The sequence below is a fragment of the Sus scrofa genome, chromosome 14, assembly GCF_054392235.1.
Source record: "Sus scrofa isolate SSC_HxYL_T2T_F1_AM1 chromosome 14, Sscrofa_HxYL_maternal_Yorkshire_Landrace_v2.0, whole genome shotgun sequence".
NCBI classification, from domain to species: Eukaryota; Metazoa; Chordata; class Mammalia; order Artiodactyla; family Suidae; genus Sus; species Sus scrofa.
Window position 1 is genome coordinate 59,747,016 of NC_139396.1, and position 27,945 is coordinate 59,774,960.

The window sequence follows — 27,945 nt, forward strand, 5'->3', positions numbered from 1 at the left end:
ACCACAAATGGGTTATCGAGTCCCAGATAATAGGAGTTGTAAAGCTATCGAGAGAAATAGCAAACCCCAGCCCTCAACCTTGCTTGAGTTTCTCCAGAGCATTTATCAGCATCTTACACACTGTATGTTTATTTATTTTTACTATCTCCCTCCCCAGTGTAAACATCACAAGAGCAGGGATTTTTTTTTTTTTTTTTTTTTTTTTTTTTTTGGTACCTGTTGTTATAAGGTATCCCCAGGACCTTGTAACAGTGCCTGGCATGTTCTAAGTGTTCCAATAAATTCCTGCTAATGAATGAATGCTGAGTGTGTGAGGCCTCATGTGGGTTACACCACAGCTACTATTGCAGTGAGTCCTCACCCCTCTCCCCCACCACACACACTGCATGTCACATGCTGCTCACATTGCTACCTATGGTACAGACGCAGTAGCTGAGGCTCAGAGAAGTCCTAGAGCTAGTAAGAGATGGAGACAGGGTTTGAGTCCAGGTCTCTGACTCCAGGGCTGTATGCTTTTTTCTCCCCAAGCACCTCACATTGGTGACTCTTGTCTCTAGTGTAGGCTCTGTGTAAGATCAGATGGGGAGGGACTCTGTGCTGCTGATCTATACCCCCTAGGTAGGACTTGGGAAGGTCTTGGTGGTTAACAGGGCCCCAGAACTGGACACAGAACAAGGCGGGTGTTCAATAAACACATGGATATATGGGTGGTCAGACAGATATGAATGGGTAAGATGGGTCACTAGATGGATGATGGCTGGATGGATGATGATTGGGAAATGGTTGGATGGATGGATGGATGGATGGATGACGGTGCAGATGGACAAGGGGGTAGGTGGGTTGGCAGATGAATTAATGTGTAGATGGACAGATAGAAAGTGGACAGGAAGATGCATGGTGCAGAACTCACATCTGAGAAGAGAAAGGATGCCAACCCAGCATTTCCCACTGACCCATGAAGCACAGCACAAGGGCCATGGCCTCTCTTGTTTAATGGCAGCACAGCCTGCGATTTGGTTCTCACAGCAGGGGACCTGCTTGCACTGCCCTGAGGCCAGAGGCAGGCCCTGGTGGGGGGCAGGGGCATGAGGCTGGAGCACGGGGGCTGACACTCCTGCCTGCCCCTGGAGAGAGGACACTTGGGCCCCTTCAGCCACAAGTGGCCAGAAACTTTGGTTTTTGTTTTCAAGTTTCTGTGCTCAAGGAAGCCAGCCAGGAGAAGAAACAGGGGAGCTGCTTCCTGAGGGGGCAAAGGGGCTGAGGGCTGGGAAGAGCAAGGCCAACACCAACCGGGGGCCTCGGGGACTGAAACCCCACAAGCTCCAGGAATGACACTGGGAGGGAGGCACTGGGACAGGCCTCTCCTGCTGGCCCCAGTGGGGCCCAGAACCTGATCCCAGGACCCCTCTCCAGCCTCTAGCCAGCATGTGGAAGGGGCCCAGGGGTTGGAAGAGAGAGCGAGAAGCAGGGACAGAGAGGCAGAGGAGAGGGGACCAACTTGGGAGTGTCAGATTTGGCTCCCTCCTTGGGGTTCTGGGCGCCACGCAGGAGGCCACCAAGGCAAGCCTGAACCTAGCTGATCTGGGTCCCTGATCTGGGCCTAGCAGAGGGCATCGCCCAATTGGGGCGGGGGGGGGGCAGGCAGGAGGTCAGGGTGGCAGTCAGCTGGGCGGTCCCTGCTGGGGTCAGCAAGGACAGAAGCCAGCAGAGCAGAGCTGGAGCCTCAGTCCCATGAGACCTCGATAGGAGAGAACTTCCAGAGGTCAGGCTGGCCCATGTGCAGCAGGTGGCTGAAGGGAGAGGTGCTCCACTGGAATGGAGGCAGCTGGTCCCACGTGGGTCCACTGGCCGCCAGGAGGCCAAACACCCTGGCCAGGGCCATGCTGGTCACCTGGGGTGGGGCAGGGGACAGGAGGAGAGGCAGGTCATGAAGTTGTCCTGACCTGGGAGGCCCTGCAGCGCCCCTAACTTGGACCCCACCCACGGCCCCAGGCCTGGCACCTTCACGTCGATGCCCCCGTGGGAGCGCTGCTGCAGGGCCTGGAAGGGGTAGGAGCCATTGGATGGGTTGAGGTCGGATCGGGCCGAGATGGCGTTCTCGCCGTTGGCCTGGGGCTTGCAAGCTTTGCACAGTGACAGGGGGTCGTGCAGGAAGTCGTTGTATCTGGATGTGGAAAGGGAGGAAACATCAGTCCTGCCAGGAGAGGAGGCCAGATTTCTGGTGGGGGCAGCCCCCTGACCCCACCACCCACTTTCAATGGGCCCGGCTCCCCAAACCCAACCAGCTTCCGTCACCCACCCCGCTTCCCCCAGTCCTTCCACACTCACCACTCAGACCTCCGCTCCACCATCCCTCCCTCCAGGAATCCCTCTGGGCCCTGTCCCCAGCCAGGCTGGAGACCCCGTTTTGCCCCTTTATGGCATCTGCTGAGCTTAGACATCCCCAGTCACATGCCCGCATCAGTGAGTACAGAATGGACTTTTGCATCCCTGATGGGACAGGGTGTTCCCAAGGATAGGGGACCGGGGGGCAGATTCAGTGCCCGTTTCCCAGTCCCAAGCACAGGGCGGTCCCTCCACGGCTGTTGGGCATTCTCACCTGTAACAGAAGGACGCCAAGAAGGCTCAGCCGAGTGCTGCCTTGGTACTACTGTGCCAGCTGCTAACATTAGCACCACCTCCCCGCTGCCCCCCGGGCTTGCTAGGAGTTTGCAGTGAGTTACAATAAAGCTCCACGTGACTCTGGGCTCACGGTCCCCCCCTGCGCACCTCATAAGCCGGATCATGGAGTCCAGATCATGCACCAGTGACTGGTTCCGCCGGAAGATCTGGGCCCGGGGGCTCCCGTTGTAGGAGAACCAGTCCCCGTAGTGGGCCACCAGGGCCGGCAGCCCGCTGGTGTTGAACACGGACTCAAAGGACCTGCCAGGTTCAGGGACAAGAATGGTCACTCATGACCCCCAGTGACTTCACCTGGCCGTGTGTGGCCAGGGAGGTGAAGAGGGCAGTCATGCTAGGACCTTAGCACCATGTCAGTCGGGAGAACAATAATTGTGTCTTTTGTTTGTGCTGTGGGGGAGGGCTGGGCAGGGTGCCGAGCTAGGGCTCTGGGGCCCAAAAGACACAAGTTCAAAGCCTGGCTTCACAGTTGACCACCAATGGAACTTTGGAAAAGGTGGACACTTTCTCAGGGCCTCAGTTTCATCATCTGTGAAATGGGAATGGTGCTGTGGCGACCACACACGGAGGTTGCCCAGATCAGGTGAGATAACCCTGGTAAAGAGGGTCGAGAGGTGATGGCTGTGCAGCCAGGTTGAAGTGGCTCCAGCTGGGGAGCCATTGTGGGAGTCAGCACCTGAGCTGGCCACCCCCCACCACCCTGTGGTGGGTACAGACTGGGAGACCATATGGACACTGAGCCCACAGCTGTACCCCCAACTGTCAGGGCTTTCCTGGCAAAGAAGAGGGTGGACTGTGGTTTTCTTTGCTCTGTGGTTTTTTGTTTTGTTTTTTTTTTTTTTTACTCTTTTTAGGGACACTCCCACAGCATATGGAAGTTCCCAGGCTAGAGGCTGAATTAGTTACAGCTGCCAGCCACAGCCACAGCCACAGACACCTGGGACCTGAGCTGTGTCTACGACCTACACCACAGCTCACAGCAATGCTGGATCCTTAACCCACTGAACAAGGCCAGGGATCAAACCCACATCCTCATGGATACTGGTGGGTTCAAGCCACAGTGGGAACTCCCCGCTCCGTGGATTTAAAGACTCGCCTGGGAAGGACGAGAGCACAGAGAGCTGAGCAAAGGGTGGGGCAAGAGCGAGAAGCGGGGACATACGGGATGTTGTAGCTGGCCCAGTAGGTCTTCTGGTAGAGCTCCGAGGTCTTGTCAGCCACCACCACCATGCCCCTGCGGGCGGGAAGAGACAGGACAGGTGTGGTGTAAAAAGGGGTTCCTGGGGGCACTGCCCCGCTTAAGGACCCCCAGTGGCTCCCCACTGCCTGGGGGTTGATTATGTCACAAATCTTTAGCCCCAGTCGGGGCTGCCCTCTCCCCCAGCCTGGCCTTCCTGAGGTTTTCCCTTCCCACACTCATTTCGGCTGCCTCCAGGCCTCCGCCCAGGCAGTTCCCTCTGCTGCAGCGCCTGCCCCTTTCCAGGTACTCACGGGATCTGCTCCAGAACGGTGAGCACCCTCCGCCCAGGGCTGGGCCCGCCGGGGAAGAAGGCCTTGTAGTCCACGATCATCCACTGGTTGTTGTACCTGCCCAAGGACGGTGGGCTGAATAGACCCTGGGGCCACTGCCCCAGCCTCTCCCCTCCCAGGGCTGCAAGAAGCCAGGAACCATGGGGCTGGGATGGTCTGGGGGCATCTTGCTGTCCAACTATCACCTGCACACTGCAGCTAGACAAGACATCCTCAGACTCCTCTCTCGTCATGCTGCTGGCCTGCTCCAGAGGAGTCCATGGCTCCCTAGTGCTTACTGGAACAGAGGTCAATTCTTCTGCCTAACATACTACAACCCTGTCCTACCCAGTTCCAGTATCTCTGGCTCATGCGGCCCCATCCACTCATGAGTACCTCCTTGGATGCCCCCCCCCCCACTGTCCCCAGAGCTCTCAAGTTCCAAGTTTCTTCCTGTCCTCCCTCTGGGAGCCTTTCCCTGGGTGGAGGAGCCTGCAAGAGAAAGGCAACTCCTTTCCTTCCCTGTGCCTCAGTTTCCCCATGTACATAACAAGGAGAGGCCTCTGCAGAAGATGTGGGGTGTGTGACCCTGCTGCCCCATCAGGTCCCCCGGGGTCTGAGTATTAGTGGGGAGGGTGGGTGGCCACTCACGTGCCACTGTTGAACCTCTTGAAGATATCAGTCCAGGAGTCCCCATCTAAGGCCAGGCGGTTGGCCACGATGTTGCGTATCCACTCCAGCACACAGCCCTTGGGCTGCACGTACTTCCACAGGGCCGGGTTCTTATTACCAATGGTGGTCTCCAGGGTCACCTGTGGGAGAGTCAAGGGGGTGCTGCATGGAAAGGCTCCCTTACTTACAACCAGGGCATGCTGCCACCAAGTGGCAGCACTGTACCAATCATGGTTCACACATTGACAAAAATTGCCGACTATTTAGTTTTTAAAACCTCATGTCCCAACTTAGGTGCATGGTCCTCACTGGTTCTTTGGACGAGCATTGAGGGGAGTTCATGATCAAGATCATGCTTCCCACTTTGCCTTGGGGGAACAGTCCCTAAAAGAGCCCAAGGGGCCGCTCCCGTGAACCCACTCCCCTACCAAATCAGTCAACTCTTTCCCCAGATAGACAGTATCCCTTTATACCCCTTCTCGGCAGTTCTGCAGGGCAAGCAGGGTGGCTACCACTAACTCCATGAACTCTTATAACCCTCTTAGGGAAAACACAGCAAGGCTAGTAAGGCCCTTCTTCCTGAAAGGTAAACTGAGGCCCGAAGAAGCTAAGAGACTTGCAAAAAGGCTGGGAGGTGGACAGGTCAAGACTCAATCCCCAAATTTCCACTTTAACTTCCTAAACTGGTGCTTGTTCCCCTAGAGCAGGACGGTAGCATGCCTCTTCCTTTGTCATACAGAGCTGGAAAACAACTAACAGACAGCATTAGCCATAAATGCGATGTTTCAGAAAGGAATCCGTGGAGCTCCCATTGTGGCTCAGTGGGTTAAGAACCCGACAGGTATCCATGAGGATGCGGGTTCAATCCCTGGCCTCGCTCAGTGAGTTAAGGATCCGGCGTTGCCACAAGCTGTGGTTTAAGTCACAGATGCGGCTTGAATTGATCTACTGTGGCTATGGCTGTGCCTGTGGCCAGCAGCTGCAGTTCCGATTTGACCCCTGAGAACTTCCATATGCTGCAAGGGGAGCCTTAAAAAGACCAAAAAAAAAAAAAAAAAAAAAAAAGGAAGAGAGGAAGGGAGGGAGGATGGGTGGGAGGAAGCTGCAAAGCAAGCCTCTCAATAGCAATACCCAGGTGGGAATAGCTTCTCCCACTCCCCCACTCTGTACCCTCCTCATCCCTCAGCCAGCTGCTTTTCATATTCTAAGTCATTCATTGCCAAGACTCAGACCTACAGGACCTCAAAAGCCCCGGAGAAGCAGTTTCCTCTCTCTGAGCCAGGGGGAGGTTCTCAGCCTGGAGCAGGACTCAGGGAGTTTGCAGACTTGGGTGGAAGAAACATTACATCTTTATTTCCACTAATGTCACACCAAAATGCAGCACCTCCTTCCACCATGGATGCAGGTAACACACCACAGTGTTGCTAGTGGTACCTGAGACTGTGACCAACAAAAATCACAGATATTTTCCATCATATGACAGGGCTGCACAAATCTCAAAATAGCGTTCATTAAAAAAAAAAAAAGGAGTTCCCGCTGTGGTGCAGTGGCTTAAGAATCTGACCACAGCAGCTCAGGTTGCTGTGGAGGCACAGGTTCTATCCCTGGCCCAGCTCAGTGAATTAAGGGATCCAGCATGGCCGCAGCTACGGCTCAGATTCAATCTCTGGACCAGGAACTTCCATATGCCATTGGTGTGGTCATTAAAAAATATACATGGAAGATCCCAGGCTAGGGGGTCCAATCGGAGCTACAGCTGCCAGCCTACACCACAGCCACAGCAAAGCCAGATCGGAGCCACATCTCCGACCTACACAACAGTTCATGGCAACGCCAGATCCTTAACCCACTGAGAGAGGCCAGGGATCGAACCCACATCCTCATTCGTTAACCACTGCACCACAATGGGAACTCCCTCCTCATACTTCTAAATTACGGCAGGCAGCCTACCTGTGAACAGAGTTTGTTATTTAATGTGCTAATAAGCAGCACATACAGGCAGACTCCAGAGATATCACAGGTTCCATTCCAGACCACCACGATAAAGCAGGTATCTCAAGAAAGGCAGTCACATTGATTTTCTGGTTTCCCAGTGCACATGAAAGTTGTTTCCACTATACTGTAGGCTATTAAGTGTGCAATAGCATTATGTCAAGAAAAAATGTACCTAGCTTAATTTAAAAATACAAAACAGGGGGAGTTCCCGTCGTGGCGCAGTGGTTAACGAATCCGACTAGGAACCATGAGGTTGCGGGTTCGGTCCCTGGCCTTGCTCAGTGGGTTAAGGATCTGGCGTTGCTGTGAGCTGTGGTATAGGTTGCAGACTCGGCTTGGATCCCGCATTGCTGTGGCTCTGGCTTAGGCCAGTGGCTACAGCTCCGATTCGACCTCTAGCCTGGGAACCTCCATATGCCGCGGGAGTGGCCCAAGAAATAGCAAAAAGACAAAAAAAAAAAAAAAAAAAAAAAATACAAAACAGGGAGGTCCCATTGTGGCTCAGTGAAAATGAATCCAACTAGTATCCATGAGGATGCAAGTTCGATCCCTGGCCTCGCTCAGTAGGTCGGGAATCCCAGGTTGCTGTGGCTGTGGCGTAGGTCGGCAGCTGCAGCTCCAAATCAACCCCTAGCTTGGGAGCTTCCATATGCTGCGGGTGTGGCCCTAAAAAGACAAAAAAGAAAAAGAAAGAAACAAAAAACTGATTACAATCATCATATCAAAGATCACTACTAGTCACAGATCACCGTAAAGAATATAATAGTGAAAAAGTTTAAAATACCACAAGAATTACCAAAATGTGACGCAGAGACCTGAAATGAGAAAATGCTGTTGGAAAAGCGGTGCTAAGGAGTTCCCGTGGTAGCTCAGTGGTAATGAACCCAACTAGTATCCATGAGGACGTGGGTTCGATCCCTGGCCTCGCCCAGTGGGTTAAGAATCTGGCATTGCCTCGAGCTGTGGTGTAGGTGACAGACATGGCTTAGATCTGGCATTGCTGTGGCTGTGGCATAGGCTGGCAGCTGCAGCTCCAATTTGAACCCTAGCCTGGGAACTGCCATACGCTGCAGGTGTGGCCCAGATTAATTAATTAATTAATTAATTAAATGGCACTGAAAGACTTGCCTGATGCAGGATTGCTATAAACTTTCAATTTGTAAAAAATCACAATATCCACAAAGTGCAATGAAACAAGGTATGCTTGTATGTTATATTAAAAGGTTTACTTATCTAATATTTTGATAAAGTCATGTCAATGTAACTGGTTTCCTTTATAATCCAACAGATGCTGGCTTGTGCATATAAAAGCATTATTCTGAGAAGGGGTCTGAAGCTCCCTTGACTGCCAAAGGAATCTAGAGCACAAAAACAATTAAGAATAACCTCGACGGGAGTTCCCGTTGTGGCTCAGCAATTATGAACCCAACTAGTACTCACGAGGACGTGGATCCCAGGCCTCACTCAGTGGGTTAAGGTGGCTGTGGCACAGGCCAGCAGCTACAGCTCCAATTCGACCCCTGGCCTGGGAACTTCCATATGCTGCAGGTGCAGCCCTAAAAAGCAAAAAAAAAAAAAAAAGGAAAAAAAAGAAGAAGAACTCGAATGGAAGGTAAATTTCCTGATGAAACACTTTCCAGGTAACTGGATGAAACCATTTAGACTGTCTGTCTCCGGGCTTCACTCCTGCTTTCCCCACACCAGACAGCAGCAAGGGGGTCCCCTCACCCACCGCCTGGCCCCTCATGCTTCTGCCCACATTTAAGGGACTAAATCCCACGCTCCTTTCAAAAAGTCATAGAAAAAAAAGGGCCCCTCCTTTCCCCTCCCCAGGAACTGGCATCTTCTGTATCTAGGATTTTTTTTTTAAGTGATGCTTTTTTCTCCTCTCCAGTGTTGCCCTGGCGACCGCGAGGCCTGCCGCCCTGGTGAGCGGGTGCCAGGAACAGATTTCTAAACGAGTTTGGAGCTCAGCCAGGAAAACCGATAAAAACAACACATTGTAAACAACATTTATTCAGAAAACCTGGCCAGGTTTAGAGGGGTTTTGTGGCAAGCAAGAGGAAAAGCAGAAGAATGAGCAAGTCATGGTGGGGAGAGGGACGGCTTGTCCTAAATACATAAACACAAGACGAGGTCACTGAGGTCAAGGGTATTTTCAAAGGGCCCCAAGACCAGCAAGCAATTTCTAAGGAGTTGCGTTATCAGAGTCCCAGGCTGGCTGCAGGGTTTGGAGGCCGAGGGGCCCGGGACTCCATTTTACAGGCGCCCCCTGCTGGCAGACGGCCTTGCCCCGGGGTGGTGCTGGGGGCTGTGTCTCCCTGCTGGTCCTGAGCTGCTGGCTGAGAAGCTACCCCAGGGAGAAAGGTGACAGCAGAGGATGACTCACCAGTCCGCTGCCCAGGATGTAGAAGTCATCACAGGAGAAAATGGTACCAGGGTAGGAAGAGAAGATCACTCTGTTGCCAGGAGCCGGGATGGGGTCTTCTGTCGGGGGAGAATGAGCCCAGTGTGGGGCGGGGGGCTGGTCAGACAAGCCCATATGGGGGCCTCTGCATGAGGCTTGGGATGCTCCAGGTGGAGCAGCAGGTTTCAGAAGAAGCCTCGACGCCACTTTCTGACTTAGAAACCAGGCCATCTGATGGGTGTGTGTGTGTTAAAAAAAAAAACCTAGTAGCAAAATATGAACCCAACTAGTACCCATGAGTTTTCTTTGTTTACTATTCCTTTTTTGGCTGTCCTTTATTTTTTTATTATTATTTTTTCTTTTCTTTTTAGGGCTCCACCTATGGCATATGGAAATTCCCAGGCTCGGGGGCAATCAGAGCTACAGCTTCAGGCCTACACCCCAGCCACTCCAGCTTGCAGCAACACCAGATCTTTATTTAACCCACTAATCGAGGTCAAGGATGGAACCTGTGTCCTCATGGATACTAGTCGGGTTCTTAACCCGCTGAACCACAATGGGAACTCCTCCTTTATTTATTTACCTTATTTTATTTTTGGCCACACCCACAGTATGTGGAAGTTCCCAGGCTAGGAATCAAACATGCACCCCAGCAGTGATAATGCCAGATCCTTAACTGCTAGGCCACTGGGGAACCGCCATCATGCTGTGCTTTTTTTTTTTTTTTTTGTTCGTTTGTTTGTTTTTAGTCTTTTTGTCTTTTTCCAGGGCTGCACTCGTGGCATATGGAGGTTTCCAGGCTAGGGGTCTAATTGGAGCTATAGCCGCTGGCCTATGCCACAGCCACAGGAACGCCAGATCCGAGCAGAGTCTGCGACCTACGCCACGGCTCATGGTAACACCGGATCCTTAACCCACTGAGCAAGGCCAGGGATCGAACCTGCAACCTCATTGTTCCTAGTTGGATTTGTTAACCACTGCGTCACGACGGGAACGCCATCATGCTGTGCTCTAGACTCTAGAACTTATTCGTCTTCTAATTGGAAGTTTGTACTCCCACCAACATCTCCCCATTTCCCACCTCCCCATAGCCCCTGGCAACCACCATTCTACTTCTCTGCTTATATTGAATTCAACTTTTTTCCATTCCACATATAAGTGAGATCAGTATTTGTCTTTCTCTGACTTATTTCACTTAGCATAATGTCCTCAGGTTCATCCATGTTGTTGTCAGTGGCAGGATCTTTTTTTTCCAGCTAAATAATATTCCATTGTATGAATATATGTGTGTGTGTGTGTGTGTACCACATTTTCTTCATCCATTCATCTGTCAATGGATACTTAGTTGTTTCCCTATCTCAGGTCTGTAAATACTACCATGAACACGGGAGGGCAGACACCTCCTCGAGATTGCATTTCCTTTGGGTGCATACCTAGAAGCAAGATGGCTGGACCAGACGAGAGTGCGGGCTCTGGAGGGAGGAGACCTGCGTAGAATCTCAGGTTAGCCCCTTATCAACTGCTTGGTTTATGGCAAGTTACTTAGCCTTTTTGAAACTGGGAATAATAATCCTTCACCCTGCACGGGGCAGTTATAAGGATTTAATTTACAAGATCATGGAGGACAGACTTTCTAGCACAACAGTGGGTACCTAGCAGGCCTACAATCAAGGGTACCATGTACCAGACCAGCACTTGTCATGGGATGGGCTTTAGGTACAAAGGGTTCTAGGGTAGGGATGTGGGCCCCTGGAGGAGATGGGCCAAAGAAGCTATTTCTGAATAACTAATGACTAGATAAAAGGGGCAAAGTCATAACTGAACAGCCAAAACTTGAAGGGAAAATAACCAACACCAGTGGTGGTTCTGCAGGGGCTGGGGGCAGGGCGGGTTACAAGTGATTTTTATTCCTTCTTTGTGCTCCACTGTATTTTCTAAATTTCTCAGTGAACGTGTATTACTTAAGCAATTTGTTTGAATCACTAAGAGTTTGTGCAGTAGACAAAAAGAAATAATCCAAATATCCATCAACAGGTGAACGGATAAACAAACTGGAGTAGCTCAATACAGTGGAATATTAGGCAGCCATAAAAAGGGATGAGGTGCTGACACCTGCTACAGCATAGAGTAACCCTGAAAACACAATGCTGAGTGAAAGAAGCCAGTTAGAAGAAACCTATTATTGAATGCCTCCATTGTTATGGGATGTCCAGAACAGGAAACTCCACAGAAACAGAAAGTAGATTAGTGGTTGCCAGGGGCTGGGAAGGGGGGAGAAAGAGAAGTGATTGCTCCATGGGTACAGTTTCCTGTTTTTGTGATGAAAATGATTTGTAAGTAGACAGGTGACAGCTGCACAACACTGTATTTTTTGTTTGGTGTTGTTTTGTTTTATTTTTGGCCACAGCCAAGGCATGAATTAGTTCCCAGGCCAGGGATTAAACCTGTGCCACAACAGCAACCAAAGCTGCTGCAGTCACAAGGCCAGATCCTTAACTCACTGCACCACAAAAGAACTCTGTACAACACTGTGAATGTTCTAAATGCCACTGAATTGTGCACATTAAAATAATTTTGTTTTGTTTTTTTTCCTTTTTATGGCTGCACCATTGCCATATGGAAGGTCCCAGGCTAGGTGTCAAATCAGAGCTGCAGCTGCTGGCCTACACCACAGCCACAGCAAGTAGGATCTGAGACACATCTGCAGCCTACACTGCAGCACGTGGCAACACCAGATCCTTAATCCACTGAGCAAGGCCAGGGATCAAACGTGCATCCTCACGGACACTATGTCAGGTTCTTAGCCTGCTGAGCCACAACAGGAATTCACACAAGGTGTCATATGAATTTCACCTCAATTAAATAAAAATAAAACTACAGAAGGTAGCAGTTCCTTTGTGGTGCAGTGAGTTAAAGGATCCGACCTTGTCACTGCAGTGGCTCAGGTTGCTGCTGTGGCATGGGTTGGGTCCTTGACCTGGGAACTCTTACATGGTGCAGGCACAGCCAAAAACGAAAAAAAAAAAAAAAAAAAGGAAACTACAAGTATAAATTTAAAAAAATTAGTATAAGTTTATATAAAGCTCTAGAACAGGCAAAATTAACCTAATGGGAAAAAAAAATCAGACGAGTACTGGCTGGGGAGAGGGGTGGAGAAAAACTGCATAGGTCACAGGGAGCTCTCTAGAGTGATGGAAATGTTCTATATCTTTACTGAATGGTGTTCACATGACCACATTTGTTTGTCCAAACCCATCAAATGATATACTCTAAATGTATACTTAACCTATTCACCAATAAAGTTAATACCAAAAAAAAAAAAAAAAAAAAAAAAACCAGAATGAACCTAGTCTGGGCCATCACTTATCACCCAGAAGAATGGCAAAAAAATTGAAATAAACCATAATACCCAGTGCTGGCAAGGCTGTGGGGAAAGTCAACACATCCACAGAATGGTGGTAGAAGTATAAACTGGCTCAACCATTTTTAGAGGCAATTTGACAAAACTGTAATTGTGCTCATCTCTCTCTCTTTCTTTCTTTTTTTTTTAATTGATTTTTTAGGGCCACACATGCAGCATATGGAAGTTCCCAGCCTAGGGGTCAAATCAGAGCTGCAACTGCCAGCCTCTGCAACAGTCACAGCAACAGCAAGATCCAAGCCACATCTGTGACCTATACCACAACTCATGGCAATGCCAGATCCTTAACCTACTGAACAAGGCCAGGGATTGAACTCGCATCCTCATGTATACTAGTCAGGTTCATTACCACTGAGCCACAACGGAAGCTCCCCACTCATCTTTTAACCCAGTGTTTCCACCAGGAAACACCTCTGGTGGCCCACCTGATTGCTGTAGCACCATTCGAAACAGCAAAGATCTGGAAATGGCCCAAATCCTCAACTGGGGACTAGTTAAAATTTAATATCCAGCTGTTAATGATGGACTGAACATGGCAATATCGAAAATTCTTCAAGGCCAGCTGTGGGGCAAAAGGAGCAAGTTGCAAACAATCATGAGCAAGGAACTATGATCTCATGTTTTTTCAAAAACCCAGAAAGCAAACTTTTCAGGGCTGTGCAATTATTCTGGAGACTACTGCAAAGGTGAATATATGTCACTGTGCATTTGTCAAAAATCCATAAACCTCTACCATACAAACAGTGAACTTGAATGTAAACCATGGACTTCAGTTAATAACGAATCCATATTGGTTGATGAATTGTAACTAATGAACCACACTAACGCAAGATGTTAATAACAGGGGGAAGTGGGCAGGGGGAGATATACGGGAACTCTCTGCACTGTGTATTCTATTCGTGAACCTAGGATTTTTCTAAGAAACAAAGTCTATTAATTTTAAAAAGGTCCATATATACAGATGTATAAATACATCTAAAAACATCTAAGAGTTCCCGGCGTGGTGCAGCGGAAACGAATCTGACTAGGAATCATGAGGTTGCGGGTTCGATCCCTGGCCTTGCTCGGTGGGTTAACGATCCAGCGTTGCCCTGAGCTGTGGTGTAGGTCGCAGACGCAGCTCAGATCCCATGTTGCTGTGGCTGTGGTATAGGCTGGCAGCTGTAGTTCCAATTGGACTCCTAGCCTGGGAACCTCCATGTGCCACAGGTGTGGCCCTAAAAAGACAAAAAAATAAAAAAATAAATAAATAAATAAAATAATAAAAATATCTAGATGGATCCAAACCAAAATGGCATCAGTGCTCTCCTCTTAGGAGAGGTCTGGTACTTGGGAGGAGGGGATCAAAGGAGATTTATTTCTTCCTCTCTATTGCTGGAATTTGTGACAGGGAGAATGTATCCATGCATTACTAATGTAGTAAAAATAAGTTAAAACCAGGAGTTCCCGTCGTGCTTCAGTGGTTAACGAATCTGACTAGGAACCATGAGGTTGCAGGTTCGATCCCTGGCCTTGCTCAGTGGGTTAAGGATCCGGTGTTGCAGTGAGCTGTGGTGTAGGTCACAGATGTGGCTCGGATCCTGCGTTGCTGTGGCTGTGGCGTAGGCTGGCAGCTACAGCTCCAATTAGCCCCCTAGCCTGGGAACCTCCATATGCCATGGGTGCGGCCCTGGAAAAAGGCAAAAAGAAAATAAATAAATAAATAAATAAGTAAGTAAGTAAGTTAAAACCAATGGAAAATTGAGGTATATTTTTTAAAGTCTAGGGGAAAAAAAAAACCCAAATGTTTACAGAAATGAACGCGTGTGGGTTGTGGGATTTTCCAGCGACTTTCTGTGTGTGTGTGTGTGTTGCTGTGTTTTCCAATTTTCCATAACACATGCATACGACTTATGTAGGCTTTGAGCCAGGGAGCAAACCCATGCCACAGCACGACCCTAGCCACTGTAGTGAAAATACCAAATCCTTAACACATTGCACCACAAGAGCACTACTGATTTATATAGGTATTTAAAAGATATTAAGATGCTAGTGGCTATATAGCAATGGGAATGAGAGCACCACAGCTACAGATGACAACATGGGTAAAACCCACAGACGTGAGACTAAGTGAAAGAAGCCCAATTCCATCTGTAAAGCATTTCAAATCCAGTAAATCTAGTCCAAGCCATGAGAAGTCAGTATGGGATGGGGATAACGCCTGTGAAGGGACAAGAGGGAAGCTTCTGGGGGCTGGGAATACTGTTTCTCAGTCTGGGTGCTATACATTGGTATGCGTTCAATGTGCAAAAAATTCATCTGTACGCTATGATGTGCATACTTTTCCGTATCAATGTCAATTTCAAAGTTCACTTTCTTTCTTTGCCACACTCACGGCATGTGGAAATTCCCAGGCCAGGGACCGAACCCAAGACATAGCAGTTTCCCAAGACACAGCAGTGACAACACCAGGTCTTTAACCACTACGCCACCAGGGAACTCTCTACTTTAAATTAATGGGCACCAGGTTGTGGCCAAACCACTACTGCAGTTGACATCCTTGTGCAGAAAGAGAAATGCTTCTCTAGGGACAGATATGGGCCAGAGGGTTGCTGGATCACAGGCGTGACAGATTTTAAATTTTGTTAGACGATGGCTAGGCTCCTCTTTAGGCCCCATGCCAGCTCATACCCCATTAGCAGTGAGTGAGGGTACACATTTCCCTACTCTCTTATCACCTCCTGGCAACATTAAGTTTTTCATTTTGGCTGAGGAGGCACTGCAAACATCTGGCAGTGGCTACCTCTGGGGCTGACACTGGGGCCAGGAATGACAGGGGGCGGGGCATGATGCGGGACTTTGGCCTCAGTGGCAAAGTCTTCCCATTTGACAGGAAGAATGTATTCGTGCATTCCTGTGTAGCTGATTGTGTGCAAGAATGGCTGTAATTCTCCCCGTGCTTGTGTCCACAACAGCCACCATGTGGCTCTGCTGTTCCTCACGTCATATGGTGGGGTCTGTTTCCCCACCTCTTGATCTGAACTGGTCACTTGACTTGCTTGAGCAACAGAATGTTGTGCCAGTTTCAAACAGCCCTCAAGAGGTTGAAGGCTTCCATGCTTCCCTGGCCAGATGTCACATAAACAAGCTTGAGCTAGCCTGTGGGAAGCTGAAAGACCATGGAGGCCAGAGGTCGCATCATTCCAGCTGACAGCCAACCCCCAGATTTGCAGATGAGGCCATCCTACGTCAGCCAGCTCACAGCAGCTGACTAAAGAAGCATCATTGATCCTGGTCAAGATCAGCAGGCTTAACCCAGAATAACAAAACAACCACAGAGCAAAAATAAACGGCTGTGTTTCAAGCCTTTGCTGCTTCAAATGTGGGGTGATTTGTTATGCAGCAGTAGCTTACTGATACACCTTGTGAGATAAAAATTAAAAGGAAGTAAACATGTGAAAAATAAGATGAGCTCAGAGCTTCCGCACAGCTTAGAAGGTTAAGGAGCTGGTGTTGTCACTGCTGTAGCTCTGGTTGTGGCTGCATCATGGGTTCAATCCCTGGCCTGGGAACTGCTATATGCCAAGATGTGGCCAAAAGAAAATAAGATGAGCTCTTAGAGGGGCCTTATGGTGACCCCAGTGTGTACAGGGCCAAGACCCACACCTCCTCATACTGCCCCTACCGTGTACCCACACACACGTGAACACACACAGATCCATTCACACCTACCCACCGTGGGGCCCTTCTCTGAACTGGAACCAGTACTTCTTTATGATGCGCAGCATGTACTGGTAGGAGTGCCAGGTGTTGTGGGCAACCAGGAGGTCACTGTGGCCAGGCAGCAGCTTGATGAGGGCAGAGCAGGAGCCAGAGCCCATGGCATGCTTGGTCTTGGTTTTATTCAGGGCCAGCTCTAAGTCTTCAAGGTCCCCAGAGATCTGCAACAGGCTGAGGAGGGCCAGGGTGCCAAAGGGTTACCACGCCCGCTGGGAGTGCTGTTACCTACCCATTTCACAGAGGAGGAAGCCGAGGCACTGGGAGGTCAGGTGACCAGTCCAAGGCCATGGAGCCAGGAAGGGGCAGAGCTGGTACTGGAACCCAGGTCTGTCTGACTATAAGGCGTGTGGCCCTTTCCCCTACCCTATCCACACTGGGGGTGGCACTTACAGGAACCCCAAGGGTTTGATGGTGAACTTCCCAGTTGGAAAGGTCACACTGCCTCCATAGCTGTCCTCTAGGCCTTTCAGCTGCAGGAGGGTCAGCCGCACCTAGGGAGGGGAAGGGGAGGAGGCAGAGGGCAGGGGGCAGAGGGAGGGTAAGGCCTCTCCCCTAGGCTCACACCTTCTCCTGCAATGGGAGGGGTTCCAGCAAGAGAGGCTCAGGTGCACCCTCCAGGCTCCAGATAGCCCTGACCCCCCACCACCACCCAGCCCTCTATGCCAAGCACCTTCCTGCCATCACTTAACTATATGTCTCCACCCTGTGCCAACCCCTGATCATCCCCACTTAATTGCCCAGCTCAAAGCCACCTCTTCCAGGAAGCCTCCCAGCCTGCTGGCTCAGGGCACCTGTCTCAAGCAGCTGACTTCTCCCCACTGTCACTGTTCTGTAGCATACACACATATATATCACTGTGTCCCACACAAAGCCTTGGCCTGTGCTGGGCATACACCAGGCACTTAGTGAGCATCTGAAAGATGGATAGACAAAAGGATAGGTGGTGGATGGATGGACAGGCAGAAGTGATAAACGATGGTGGCCACAGAGTGAAACAAGAGAAGGACGGAGAGAAAGGCATCATCTCTTTAGATGGGAGGATGGAAGGAAGGATGCATTCAGGCAGGTGCATGAGTAGATGGACGGTTCAAAATGGATTCATTCTTTCATCTGTAAGCACTCAACAAAATTCTACTTATGAAGCATCTACTATATGCCAGCCCCTGGGCTAGACACTGGGGACACTGCAGCAGACAAAGAAGATGCGGTCCCTGCTCTGGCCTCATGAGGCCCAAGTCCAGTTGAAGATAGTCTCTGAATGCCTCACTTGTGCTATAAAGAAGTGCAGGGGAAGTTACAGTCGTGGCTTAGTGGTTAACGAATCCGATTAGGAACCACGAGGTTGCAGGTTCGATCCCTGGCCTTGCTCAGTGGGTTAAGGACCTGGCGTTGCTGAGAGCTGTGGTGTAGGTTGCAGATGCGGCTTGGATCCCAAGTTGCTGTGGCTGTGGTGTAGGCTGGCAGCTACAGCTCCAATTAGACCCCTAGGCTGGGAACTTCCATATGCTGCAGGTGCAGCCCTAGAAAAATACAAAAAGCCAAAAAAAAAAAAAAAAAAAAAAAAGAAAAAAAAAAAAGAAGAAGAAGAAGTGCAGGGAAGGGCCTGGGAGGTGAGGGAAGACGGCAGAAGGAACAGCACATTCAAAAGCCCTGAGGCCAGAGGTGACACATCTTGTTCAAGGAATGGGGAGGAGGCCAGGGAGGCTAAAGCACAGATCAAAGTCAGTAGGAGTGAGGCAGCGGAAGGAGAAGATGCAGGAGGGTGTTGAGGCCACAGTAAGGAGTACAGCCATTATCCCCAGAGAGCTGGGAAGCCCCTTGGGAGATTTATGAGAGCAGAGACAGAGCAGAGGAGATGGACCAACAGAGGGACACGCTGACTGAGAGGTGCCTAGACTCTGGCCAGAAGGAAGATGAGGAATGAAGCAGGGAAGGTGGTCTCTGAGAGATGGCTGGGCATGTGGATGGAGGGTAGATGGACAGACAGGGAGATGATGAACAGAGAGATAGGCAACCAAATAAGGTGTATCAACAAGGTGGGTGGATAGAAGATCTGACAACTGGGCTAAGATGAGCAGGTAGGTGACAGATGGATAAATGAGAGGAAGAGCACGAAAGATGTATAGGCTTGTGGGTAGGTGGATGAATAAGCTGACAAACTAGACGCATGGATGGATGGATGGATGGATGAGTGGATGGATGGATGAATGGATGGATAGGTGGATAGGTGGATGGATGGATGGATGGATGGATGGATGGATGGATGGATGGATGGATGGAGGGATGGAGGGATAGGTGGATGGATAGATGGATGGATGGATGAGTGGATGGAGGGATGGATGGAGAGGTGGATGGATAGATGGATGGATGGATGGATGGATGGGTGGATGGGTGGGTGAGTGGATGGGTGGAAGGGAGAAAGGGAAGGATGGACACAGAGGGAGAGAGGGAGGGAGGGAAGGTTGGATGGATGGGTAGATGGATGATAGGAGGGGTAGGTAGATGGGTGAATGGAGGGAGGAAGAGACAAAGGACTGGCTAGAAGGATCAGGAGGCAGATAGATGGGCCAGCTGGAAACAGTAGCAGTCACAGTGGTGGCAGGTCCCCGAAGCTGACCCAAGCTGCCACCCCACCCCTCTGGGCATGGGGGCCACACCCACCTGGTGCCAATAAGCAGAGTCCTTGTTCAACTCCATCTCCTCCTGCATCCACTCCAGGTTGGCCTCCAGGAAGTTCTTGAGCCTCTCGCAGTAACTGACTTCGTACTCGAAGGGGCCGCAGTAATTAACCACCGTGTTCATCCAGTGCATGTAGATGAGCTGCAGGGGGGCGAGGTAGGCGAGGACAGGGGCGGGGCAGCGGGGCTGCTCTCATCCCTGAGGACCCCATGGGCTCCCCATTCAGACTCAGAGAAATCACTCCCACCCAGGTCTCCAAAGAGCCCAGGGGCCCTGGTGAAGCCACATTTCTGGATGCCTCCTTCCTCTGAAAGTCTTTGGCATTCAAAGTCTGTCCTAGATCACACCTTGTCTATTACTGGAGGGACCCCCACCCCCCAGTCTATATATGTTTTCAAACTACCAGGGTTTTTTGAGCACCTGTTATGTCCTAAACTGAGTGACCTTGATAAGAGAATCCTGAGTGAGTTCCAGCAGCCCTCAAGAGCCTTCCCACCACCCCCCAGCCCCCACCCCCATCAATGTCACATGAACAAGCCTGGGCCGATCTGCTGGGGGTGCGGAGGAGGGAGGCCACTTGAATCCAGTCATCCCATCACCCAGCTGACAGACAGCCTCCCCTGAGGGCTGTTGTGCAAGCTAGTGAGATAACACCAGCAAAGCACCCTGCCCACATCTGGGGCTCCTCACAGAACAGTCACTTCTGGACTTGCCTCAGGGTCCTAACCAGCACCCAAAACGGTGCCAGCCTGACGCCCTGTCTGACCCCAAACATCAAGGTCCTGGGGGGAGTCTCAACTGGGTGGACAAAGGAGGAGAGTGAGTTTATAAAAGGCTGTCACACTGTATGCTGTCTCCTGTGACATGCTCTTCCCCTTCAGTGTCACACATCTCAGACCCACCACACTGCTTTCACAGTCACTGCTCTACAGTCCTGCGCTGTGCAGGCTACCGGTACATCTGCTGGTGGTGTTTGCATGTTCCCACCTCAGGGCTGCTTTGAACCCTCCATGCACGTCCTCGGGTCACCTCTAGGGGAAACACCTAAGAAGTGGGGCTGCTGGGTCCCAGGGCATGTGTGTGTTCCACTCTGCAAGTTAACACCAAATTATTTTCCAATGTGGATGTCACACCTGCACCATGGCATGGGAGCATGGCTGGCACAACCACAGCCTCCCCAACTCCTGATGCTGTCTGCCTTCTGCAATTGGTGAGGGCCACTTTTAAAAAGCCCCAAAGCAGGTAAAGCAAAATGATATGCTGCTTAAGGCTTCATCCCGTGTAGTTTTACTACTTCAACCAAAGGAAGGGAGTGGAAGTAACTCAAAATCTACCCACTGATGAAATAAAATAGTCTATTCCTACAATGCAATACTATTTAGCCATAAAAAGGAATAAAGAACTACCACACGCTAAACTATAGAGGGAAGAGCTCCTGTTGGGGTGCAGGGGAAACAAATCTAACTAGGAACCATGAGGTTGTGGGTTCGATCCCTGGCCTCAATCAGTGGGTTAAGGATTCGGTGTTACCATGGGCTGTGGTGTAAGTTGCAGACATCGCTCAGATTCAGAGTTGCTGTGGCTGTGGTGTAGGCCGGCAGCTGTAGCTCCTATTCAGCCCCTAGCCTGGGAACCTCCATGTGCCGCGGGTACAGTCCTAAAAAGCAAAAAATAAATTAAAAAATAAAACATGGAGGGACCCTAAAAACATGTTAAGCTAAAGAAGCCACATACTGTATGATTCCTTTTATAGGAAATGTCCAGAATAAGCAAATCCGTAGAGACAGAAAGTAGATAGCAGTTGCCAGGGGCTGGGTAGAAGGAGGGCAAAGGGAAGTTTGCTAGTAGGTATGGGGTTTCTTTCCAGGGTTGTAAGAATGTTCTGGAATGTTCTGGAATTAGATAGTAGTGATGGTTGTGTAACCTTATGACTATACTAAGAAGCACTGAATTTCAAATATATATATATGAATTTCAAATACACACACACACACACACACATATTGGCTATGTCTGCAGCATGCAGAAGTTTCCAGGTCAGGGATCAAATCCGTGCCACAACAGTGACAATGCCAGATCCTTAACCCACTGAACCACCAGGGAACTCTCTGGTTTGTGAATTCTATCTCAACATAAATGAATGAATGAATGACAGGGAATGACAGACACCACATAGAGGGGGTGGGGGTCTCTAGGGTAGGGGAGGTAAGGGCATGGAGTTGAGAATGGGGGCTTCAGTGGTATTAACAAGCTAGCGTTTAGTTTGGGTGTTCATTGTATTCTTATGCTTCATAACTTGGAATGTGTCATATTTTTCCTATGCATCAAATAAGACTATAAATTTTTAACAGATACATGTGAGCCCACTCTTCACATATCTCAGAACCCTCCAAAGTTCCCTGGGGAGCACACTTGATGAGCACAGGGCACCCCAGGTTTCCCCATCTGGCCCTTACCTCCTCGGACACGGCGGCCTCCGCCACGCCTGCTGCGTAGGCCTGCAGGCTGTCATTGTAGTGGCCATTCGTGTGCAGCTCCAGAAAGGCCCACCTGAGGAGAGAGGAGAGGGCACACCTGGTCAGTGAGGGGCCAAGCATGAAATGGATCCTCAGCTGAGCAGGCAACCATCTGCAGTTTTAAACCACAGAAAACCACCCGGCAACGCCGGATCCTTCACACACTGAGCAAGACCAGGGATCGAACACGCAACCTCATGGTTCCTAGTCAGATTTGTTAACCACCGAGCCACGATGGGAACTCTTTTTTTTTTTTTTTTGCCTTTGATCTCATTTAATTTCACTGTCATTATTAGGCAGGTAAAAAACAACAGATTGGCAAGTTTAGTCCCTGTTCAAGGTTATATTCCACTAGAACCAGGACTTAATCCCAGAAACCACTTCGAATGTATTGTACCAGGCTCTCTGTCTAGATCAAGGGATTATAATTTGATGGATTTCATTAGGAAGAGGTTTCTGTGGTTCTCGTCTTTATCCTTGATAAAATAACATGTTTCCTATTTCCAATGCCCTAGATGTCTGCGGCATGGGGGCCAAGAGTCCTGGAGTCCATAGTGCTGAAGTTCATGCTTCTGGAATTCATCCACAGGGGATCCGAGGAGGTTCTGTGCTGTTTCATGTACTCGAGAAGCAAGAAGCTGAGCTGGAGGAGGTCACATGGGGCTTTGGCTATGAGTTCATCCTGGGAAAACTCCCTCCTGGGTCAGCCTCCAGGACAGGTACCAGCAGAGGGTCCATGTGCCCAACATGACATCCGTGGAGATTGAGAACCTAACCTCTGAGGACAGTGGGTCGTACAGGGCTTGAGGGAGCTGCACTGGAGGACTAGAATTTACCTGGCTTTTCCACCTCACTGTGTATGGTATGTGATCTCCCTCACCCCAGTTCCTTGCCTTATCTCCTTTTGTGCTAGGAGGGTCACGTAGGCTTCATTTTGTTGGATTTCATTAAAACTCCAACCTTAAGATTCTGTTTTCTCCCCTGATAATAAGGTATGTAAGTTAGCCACAAAAGGAGAACAGAATTGAAATTCACAGGTAGGGAGAAAATCATTCAGTGTTTTGGGAGAAGAAAATGGAAATTTGAGGAAAATGGGAATTTTTGTAATAACGCTGTTCTTTCTAAAACTGGGTTGGAGTTCCCACTGTGATGCAGCGGTTAATGAATCTGACCAGTAACCATGAGGTTGCTGGTTCGATCCCCGGCCTCGCCCAGTGGGCCAAGGATCCAGCGTTGCCCCAAGCCGTGGTGTAGGCCACAGATGCGGCTCAGATCCTGAGTTGCTGTGGCTCCGGCATAGGCCGGCGGCTACAGCTCCAATTAGACCCCTAGCCTCGGAACCTCCACATGCCGTCTGGGTCTGACATCTCATTAGCACATGGAAGTCAGCCATATGGTTCTAGAAACCCACTGCATATATGGGCAGATTACTGTCAGGCCCTTCTGGACGTCTCAGGAGGGCCCGATTTTCCTCAGCTCTGGTCAGAAATGCTGCTGTGAACAAGGACCCTCACCTGCATGTGCGAGGGTGCTATGAGCACCAGTCACAGGATGGGTCCCTTACTTCGGCCTCGGTGGCAGAAAAGAAAAGAAAAGGAAAAAAAAAAAAAAAAAGAGCTAACAGTGGTGATATATGGAAAGAAAGAATGGGGGCTCCGTTTATCTTCCATATCCCTTCTCGCCTTTCCAAACTGCTCCAATTTTTCCATGAAAAATTAAAGTACTTGTATAATAATTCCAAAAATGTAAAAGAGAAGAGCCACATGACTCCTTCAAGCTGGACAGAAATGAAAAGGACATGTGAGAGTGACAATTCCCCCCCACATACACCCCATCCCCCAGCCAGGCTGCAGTACCGCAGATACAGGATTAGTCACTCACTGCCCTTGTCCAAGAGAAAGTCTCCTGCAATTCTAAAGGGCAGCTGAGGTGATTCGCCTCCCCCCCCTTTTTTTTTTTTTTTGCCATGCCAGCAACATGAGGAAGTTCCCAGGCCAGAGATCGAACCTGAGCCACAGCAGTGACTCAAGCCACAGCAGTGATAAAATGCCGGATCCTTAACTGCTAGGCCACCAGGGAACTCCATGGAATGATTCGGTTTGGATGGGGTTTGCTCACTTGGCCTAAGTCCTAGGTGGGTTTCTGCCTACCCTTCCCATTCATGAGGGGATTTCAGTGCTGGAGCCCCTGAGGCTGCTCTCCAGGGCTCCCTCTGCTGCCTCGGGCCCTGAGCCCTAATCAGTTTTTTCAAGGACTCTGAAAAGCTGTCACAGAGATGAGGCAGCTGCCAATGGCCACCTGTAGTAAGTGTCCAGACAGAGATCTGAACCTAGATCTCCCCGATGAGAAGCCTGAAACCTTGCCTCACACCACACCTCCTTACTCTTCCAGCCTCAGCTGCCCCACCTGTGAAATGGGAAGACCTGGACATCAGCCAATGGCTTTGGGAATCCTTTACTGCTGTGCTGGCTGGCAACTCTGAGAAACTCTACCCTACTTCCTGGCCAAAATGAAACAACAACAACACATACAAACAAACAAAAACATCACTGAGGGGGAGTTCCTGTCGTGGCTTGGAGGAAACAAATCTGACTAGTATCCATGAAGGTGCAGATTCAATCCCTGCCCTCGCTCAGTGGGTTAAGGATCCTGTGTTGCCTTGAACTGTGGTGTAGGTTGCAGACAGGGCTCAGATCATCTGTTGCTGTGGCTGTGGCGTAGGCCGGCAGCTACACCTCTGATTTGACCCGCTGGCCTGGGAACTTCCATATACCAGGGGTGCGGCTCAAAAAAAAAAAAAAAACAAAAATCACTGAGAAGAGTGTTTCTAAAGCAAAATGCCTCCATTAGACTGTTCTTGATTTAGAGATCATGTCCTTCTGGCTTGTTTGGTTTTAAAATAGCTGATCATCTATTAGATAAAATGGGCAGAGATCGATAAATATTGTTCTGGTTTGTTTTTAATGCACTTGCTTGACAAAAATAAAAAGTCAGCTGCACTGAATCTTGTTTGTCCAGTCTTCTTCTTTTTTTTTTTTTTTTTTTCTGGTCAGTCTAGGGGCCACACTGGGATTTTATGTCAGGGGCAGCTAATTCCTCTGAGGTGACTTCAGGGTCTAATGAAAAGGCGAACCATTCTTGTGAGATGAGCAGGGGGTCACAAACCTCCCTTTGTCCCCATTGCCCCTTCAGTGTACAGTGAACCCTGGACACCCTCTATCATGTGGGCTGTACCACTTTATCTGTGGCTATCACTCCTTTCCCATACGTGATGGTACAAGTTTATTTTCTGTGACTTTTCAAAGAAACAGCTGGGTGGTATTAATCCATTTTACTGTGCTGGGTTTCTGCTTGTTGGGTGCTAGACTGGGGTTGTTTCCCAGCTTCCTAATAGGTTAATTCCCTCTTATTGGTATTTATTTCCTCTCCCCTCTGGAAGGCAATTTAGGTCACATAGCTGGTTGTAGGGCAGGGGGATCAGGTCAGAGAAGGAGGAGAAGGTAAGGTTGGAGGATTCGGCATCCCCAGGACCACAGTCAGAGCCAGGCCAGCAGAGGCACTGCTCTGGGGGCATCTCTGATTCCCAAGCGTCAAACCCTTCATGTTTCAGGCTACACGGGGAGCGTCAGTCCAGAGTCAAATACAACACAAATGAAAGAAGAGAGATTAGGGGAAAGGGACATGGAAGTTATCCTGCCAGTCCCAGGATCTGGTGACATCCTGGGTCAGGATGATTTCCATGATTCCATGATTTCCACCCTCCAAAAAATGAGACAGTCACCTGCAGATCAGAGGTTCTGCTGCTTGGGGGCCAGAACACCCCAGATGCTGTTCTCTTTTGTTTTCCTGTTTCATTTTCTTCCATTTTCGGGCCACACATGCGGCATTTGATCCCTTCCCAGGCTAGGGGTTGAATTGGAGCTACAGCTGCCAGCCTACACCACAGCCACAGCAACACCAGATCCGAGCCGCGTCTGCAACCTACACTACAGCTCATGGCAGTGCCAGATCCTTAACCCACCAGTCGAGGCCAGAGATCGAACCTGTATCCTAGTCGGGTACTTAACGTACTGAGACACAATGGGGACTCCCCAGATGCCTCTCTTACATCTCACTTCTCAAGAGGGTATCGTTAAGGACCTCGGTTTCCCTGCTTATAAAATGGGGGTTTCCCACACAGGTTTCCCTACATCATTGACTCAAGCACTGTCCAACACTGAAGGAAAGGAGCAGGCTGGACAGAGAAGATGCCAGAACGGTGAGGTGAGAGAAAGAAGTGTGGAAGAGACCAGGGTTCACATCTCAGGCCTGTTTCCCCAACTGCGAAATGGAGGCAGAGGACACCCGCTCCTTTCTTTCATTCCCTCCACCTTTTAATAAATAAACGGAGGTGTTTCCTGTGATTCCCCTGAATTTCCCATTGAGCCCCACCTTCCAGAGAGGAAACAGGCTCAGAGAGGTGAAGTGATTTGCCCAGGGTCACACAGCACCAGATTGGGGCCTGGAAGAACTTTCCACCCAGCACAATCAAGGGAGCCTTCCCCCCACTTCTCAGTTTTCCATAATTGAGATCAATGCAGCCCACTCAGGGCCTGCTGGGGCCAAAGCCCCTTCCCCATGCTGGGCCTTCCTGCTGTGCCTCCTTCCCTGACTGGCATCCAGGCAGAGACGGTCATGGCTCTCCTAAACGGGGCCAAAACCATAAATGAGTCAGCAGAAACTGGGTCATCAGATTCCAGAGTCACATCGCCACAGAGTTTTAGTTCACTCCATAGACATCAGCCCACTTTGTGGCTTCCTCTCCCTGGGAGCCCTCCCAGATTAGCCCCACCTAGCTCCTGTGTCTGCAGCAAATCCTTTCCCCACAATCTCTGGTCTATACATCTCCCTAATACCCTCCCAAGTACCACAAAGCACCAGAATGGAGTGTCCTCAGTGTCTTGTGTCTCCCCAACACCTGCCGGAATTAATGAAGATGGCAAAATGGATGAGGGAAGCAGCAGGAGGAGCTATGCCTGCTGGAGGAGTCAGTATGTTCTAAGCACTGAGATGAGCCTAAGATGGAGGGGTGGGGGAGCACAGGGCTCCCTAAGATCCCCAACACAACCTGGATCCAGGACCTGGGTCTTACTGACAAGGCTCTAAGATTTTTCCCCACTCCCACGATTTTCCCCCCTGGCACTGTTTCCCCCACTGAATGGGGACCCCTGTCAGGTCTGTGTACCCATGGCCAAGCACACCAGGTGAGTGAATGGGCACAAGCCCTGGTACAAGGCCTGAGAGGGCACCACCCAAGCTCCCAGCCAGAGCACATCCTCAGCATCCAAGCCATAGACAGGCAAATGAAAGCCCAGGCAAACAGAGGAGTTCGGTAAGAATCATACATCAGAATGACAGCCTGGACCCCAGTGATTAGGATAGTGATCGTGACTGCCAAGGATGGAGTACTTGGCTCCATACGAAGTATCTGTCTGGCCAGACGATTTTCCCCTGGACCAAGGCTCTGTGAATTTAGGGGCCCTCTGTTTTTAGACTGGCCTGGAATCCAAGTTCAGTCCTCTTGCTCTGATTCTGCAAAGGAGGCAGGGTGGCTGGCACCTATGGGGTAAGCTACAACCAAGGAAGTGTGAGTTTCTCCTGGAGAGCTATTACCACCTTTCTGGTCTGTGGGGATGAGACAGGGGTTGAGAGTGCTGGCCTCGGCGGGGATAGAAGTTACTGTATCACTAAGGAAACAGATATTGTCATTCCTGGCTGATGGCAAAGGACGGGTCCTCAGGAGTTGAGGGATGCTGCAACAGCCTCACCCAAGCACGGTGCTGCAGCCTCAGAGGCGGGAAACTGACCCCCGGGGAGACCAGGTTGGGACACTGTCACCTGCAAGAGGCCCAGAGCCCACACAACTCCCTCCCCACGCTGGGCCGCGCGAGGTCGGGCCAACCCTTACCCGTTCTCGTGGATGGCGTTGGTAAGGTTGGCCCAGGCCACGGCGTCAGGGTGGCGGCCATCCACCAGGCGCAGCTGGCCCGTCTCAGTGTCCAGGAGCACCGAGCGGCTGCGGGAGGCGGGTGGGACCGATCTGCCGCTTCCCCGGTAGCCCTTTGGGGTCGGGATCGCGCTGGTCAGGCCGCTCAGGAACAGCCCGACCAGTAGGGCCAGCACCAGGGCCAGCGCCAGCGCCCGCGTCAGCGCCCGGGCCAGGCGGCCGCCCGGGGAGCCGTACATCGGTGCCACCATGACAGCGCGGAGCTGGGCGCCACAGCCTGACTCACGTGACTGCCCTCCGCTGCGGAGGGCGGGCGGCAGGG

At 50.4% G+C, this 27,945-nt stretch overlaps 1 protein-coding gene across 4 annotated transcripts; it reads right to left on the minus strand.

Moving 5' to 3' along the window:
• Positions 1 to 101: 101 nt before the first annotated feature.
• On the minus strand, positions 102 to 27,907 carry PLBD2 (phospholipase B domain containing 2). Of its 4 annotated transcripts, none has more exons than XM_021072453.2 (12): positions 27,585 to 27,907; positions 21,578 to 21,671; positions 19,104 to 19,262; positions 16,833 to 16,933; positions 16,399 to 16,613; positions 9,245 to 9,339; positions 4,840 to 5,000; positions 4,171 to 4,266; positions 3,842 to 3,913; positions 2,770 to 2,922; positions 2,002 to 2,164; positions 102 to 1,891 (listed from the first exon to the last, which is right to left on the minus strand). In XM_021072453.2, the coding sequence occupies exons 1-12, from the start codon at positions 27,872 to 27,874 to the stop codon at positions 1,724 to 1,726; spliced, it is 1,767 nt and encodes a 588-aa protein (XP_020928112.1). In that variant the 5' UTR covers positions 27,875 to 27,907; the 3' UTR covers positions 102 to 1,723. The 4 variants fall into 4 exon arrangements, 3 of the variants coding, with proteins under 3 accessions (XP_020928112.1, XP_013838372.2, XP_084851625.1); XM_013982918.3 differs by having other exon boundaries at positions 9,245 to 9,342; XM_084995499.1 differs by having other exon boundaries at positions 19,104 to 20,747; positions 20,950 to 21,671.
• Between the last annotated feature and the right edge of the window lie 38 nt (positions 27,908 to 27,945).

What these genes read in the sequence shown, in the direction of transcription:
- PLBD2 (XM_013982918.3), bottom strand. Translation starts at nt 27,874, where the DNA reads ATGGTGGCACCGATGTACGGCTCCCCGGGCGGCCGCCTGGCCCGGGCG. An exon ending in AACGCCATCCACGAGAACGG is followed by an intron (nt 21,672 to 27,584) that starts GTAAGGGTTGGC and finishes CTCTCTCCTCAG; the next exon opens with GTGGGCCTTTCTGGAGCTGC. An exon ending in ACTCTGCTTATTGGCACCAG is followed by an intron (nt 16,934 to 19,103) that starts GTGGGTGTGGCC and finishes TCCCCTCCCTAG; the next exon opens with GTGCGGCTGACCCTCCTGCA.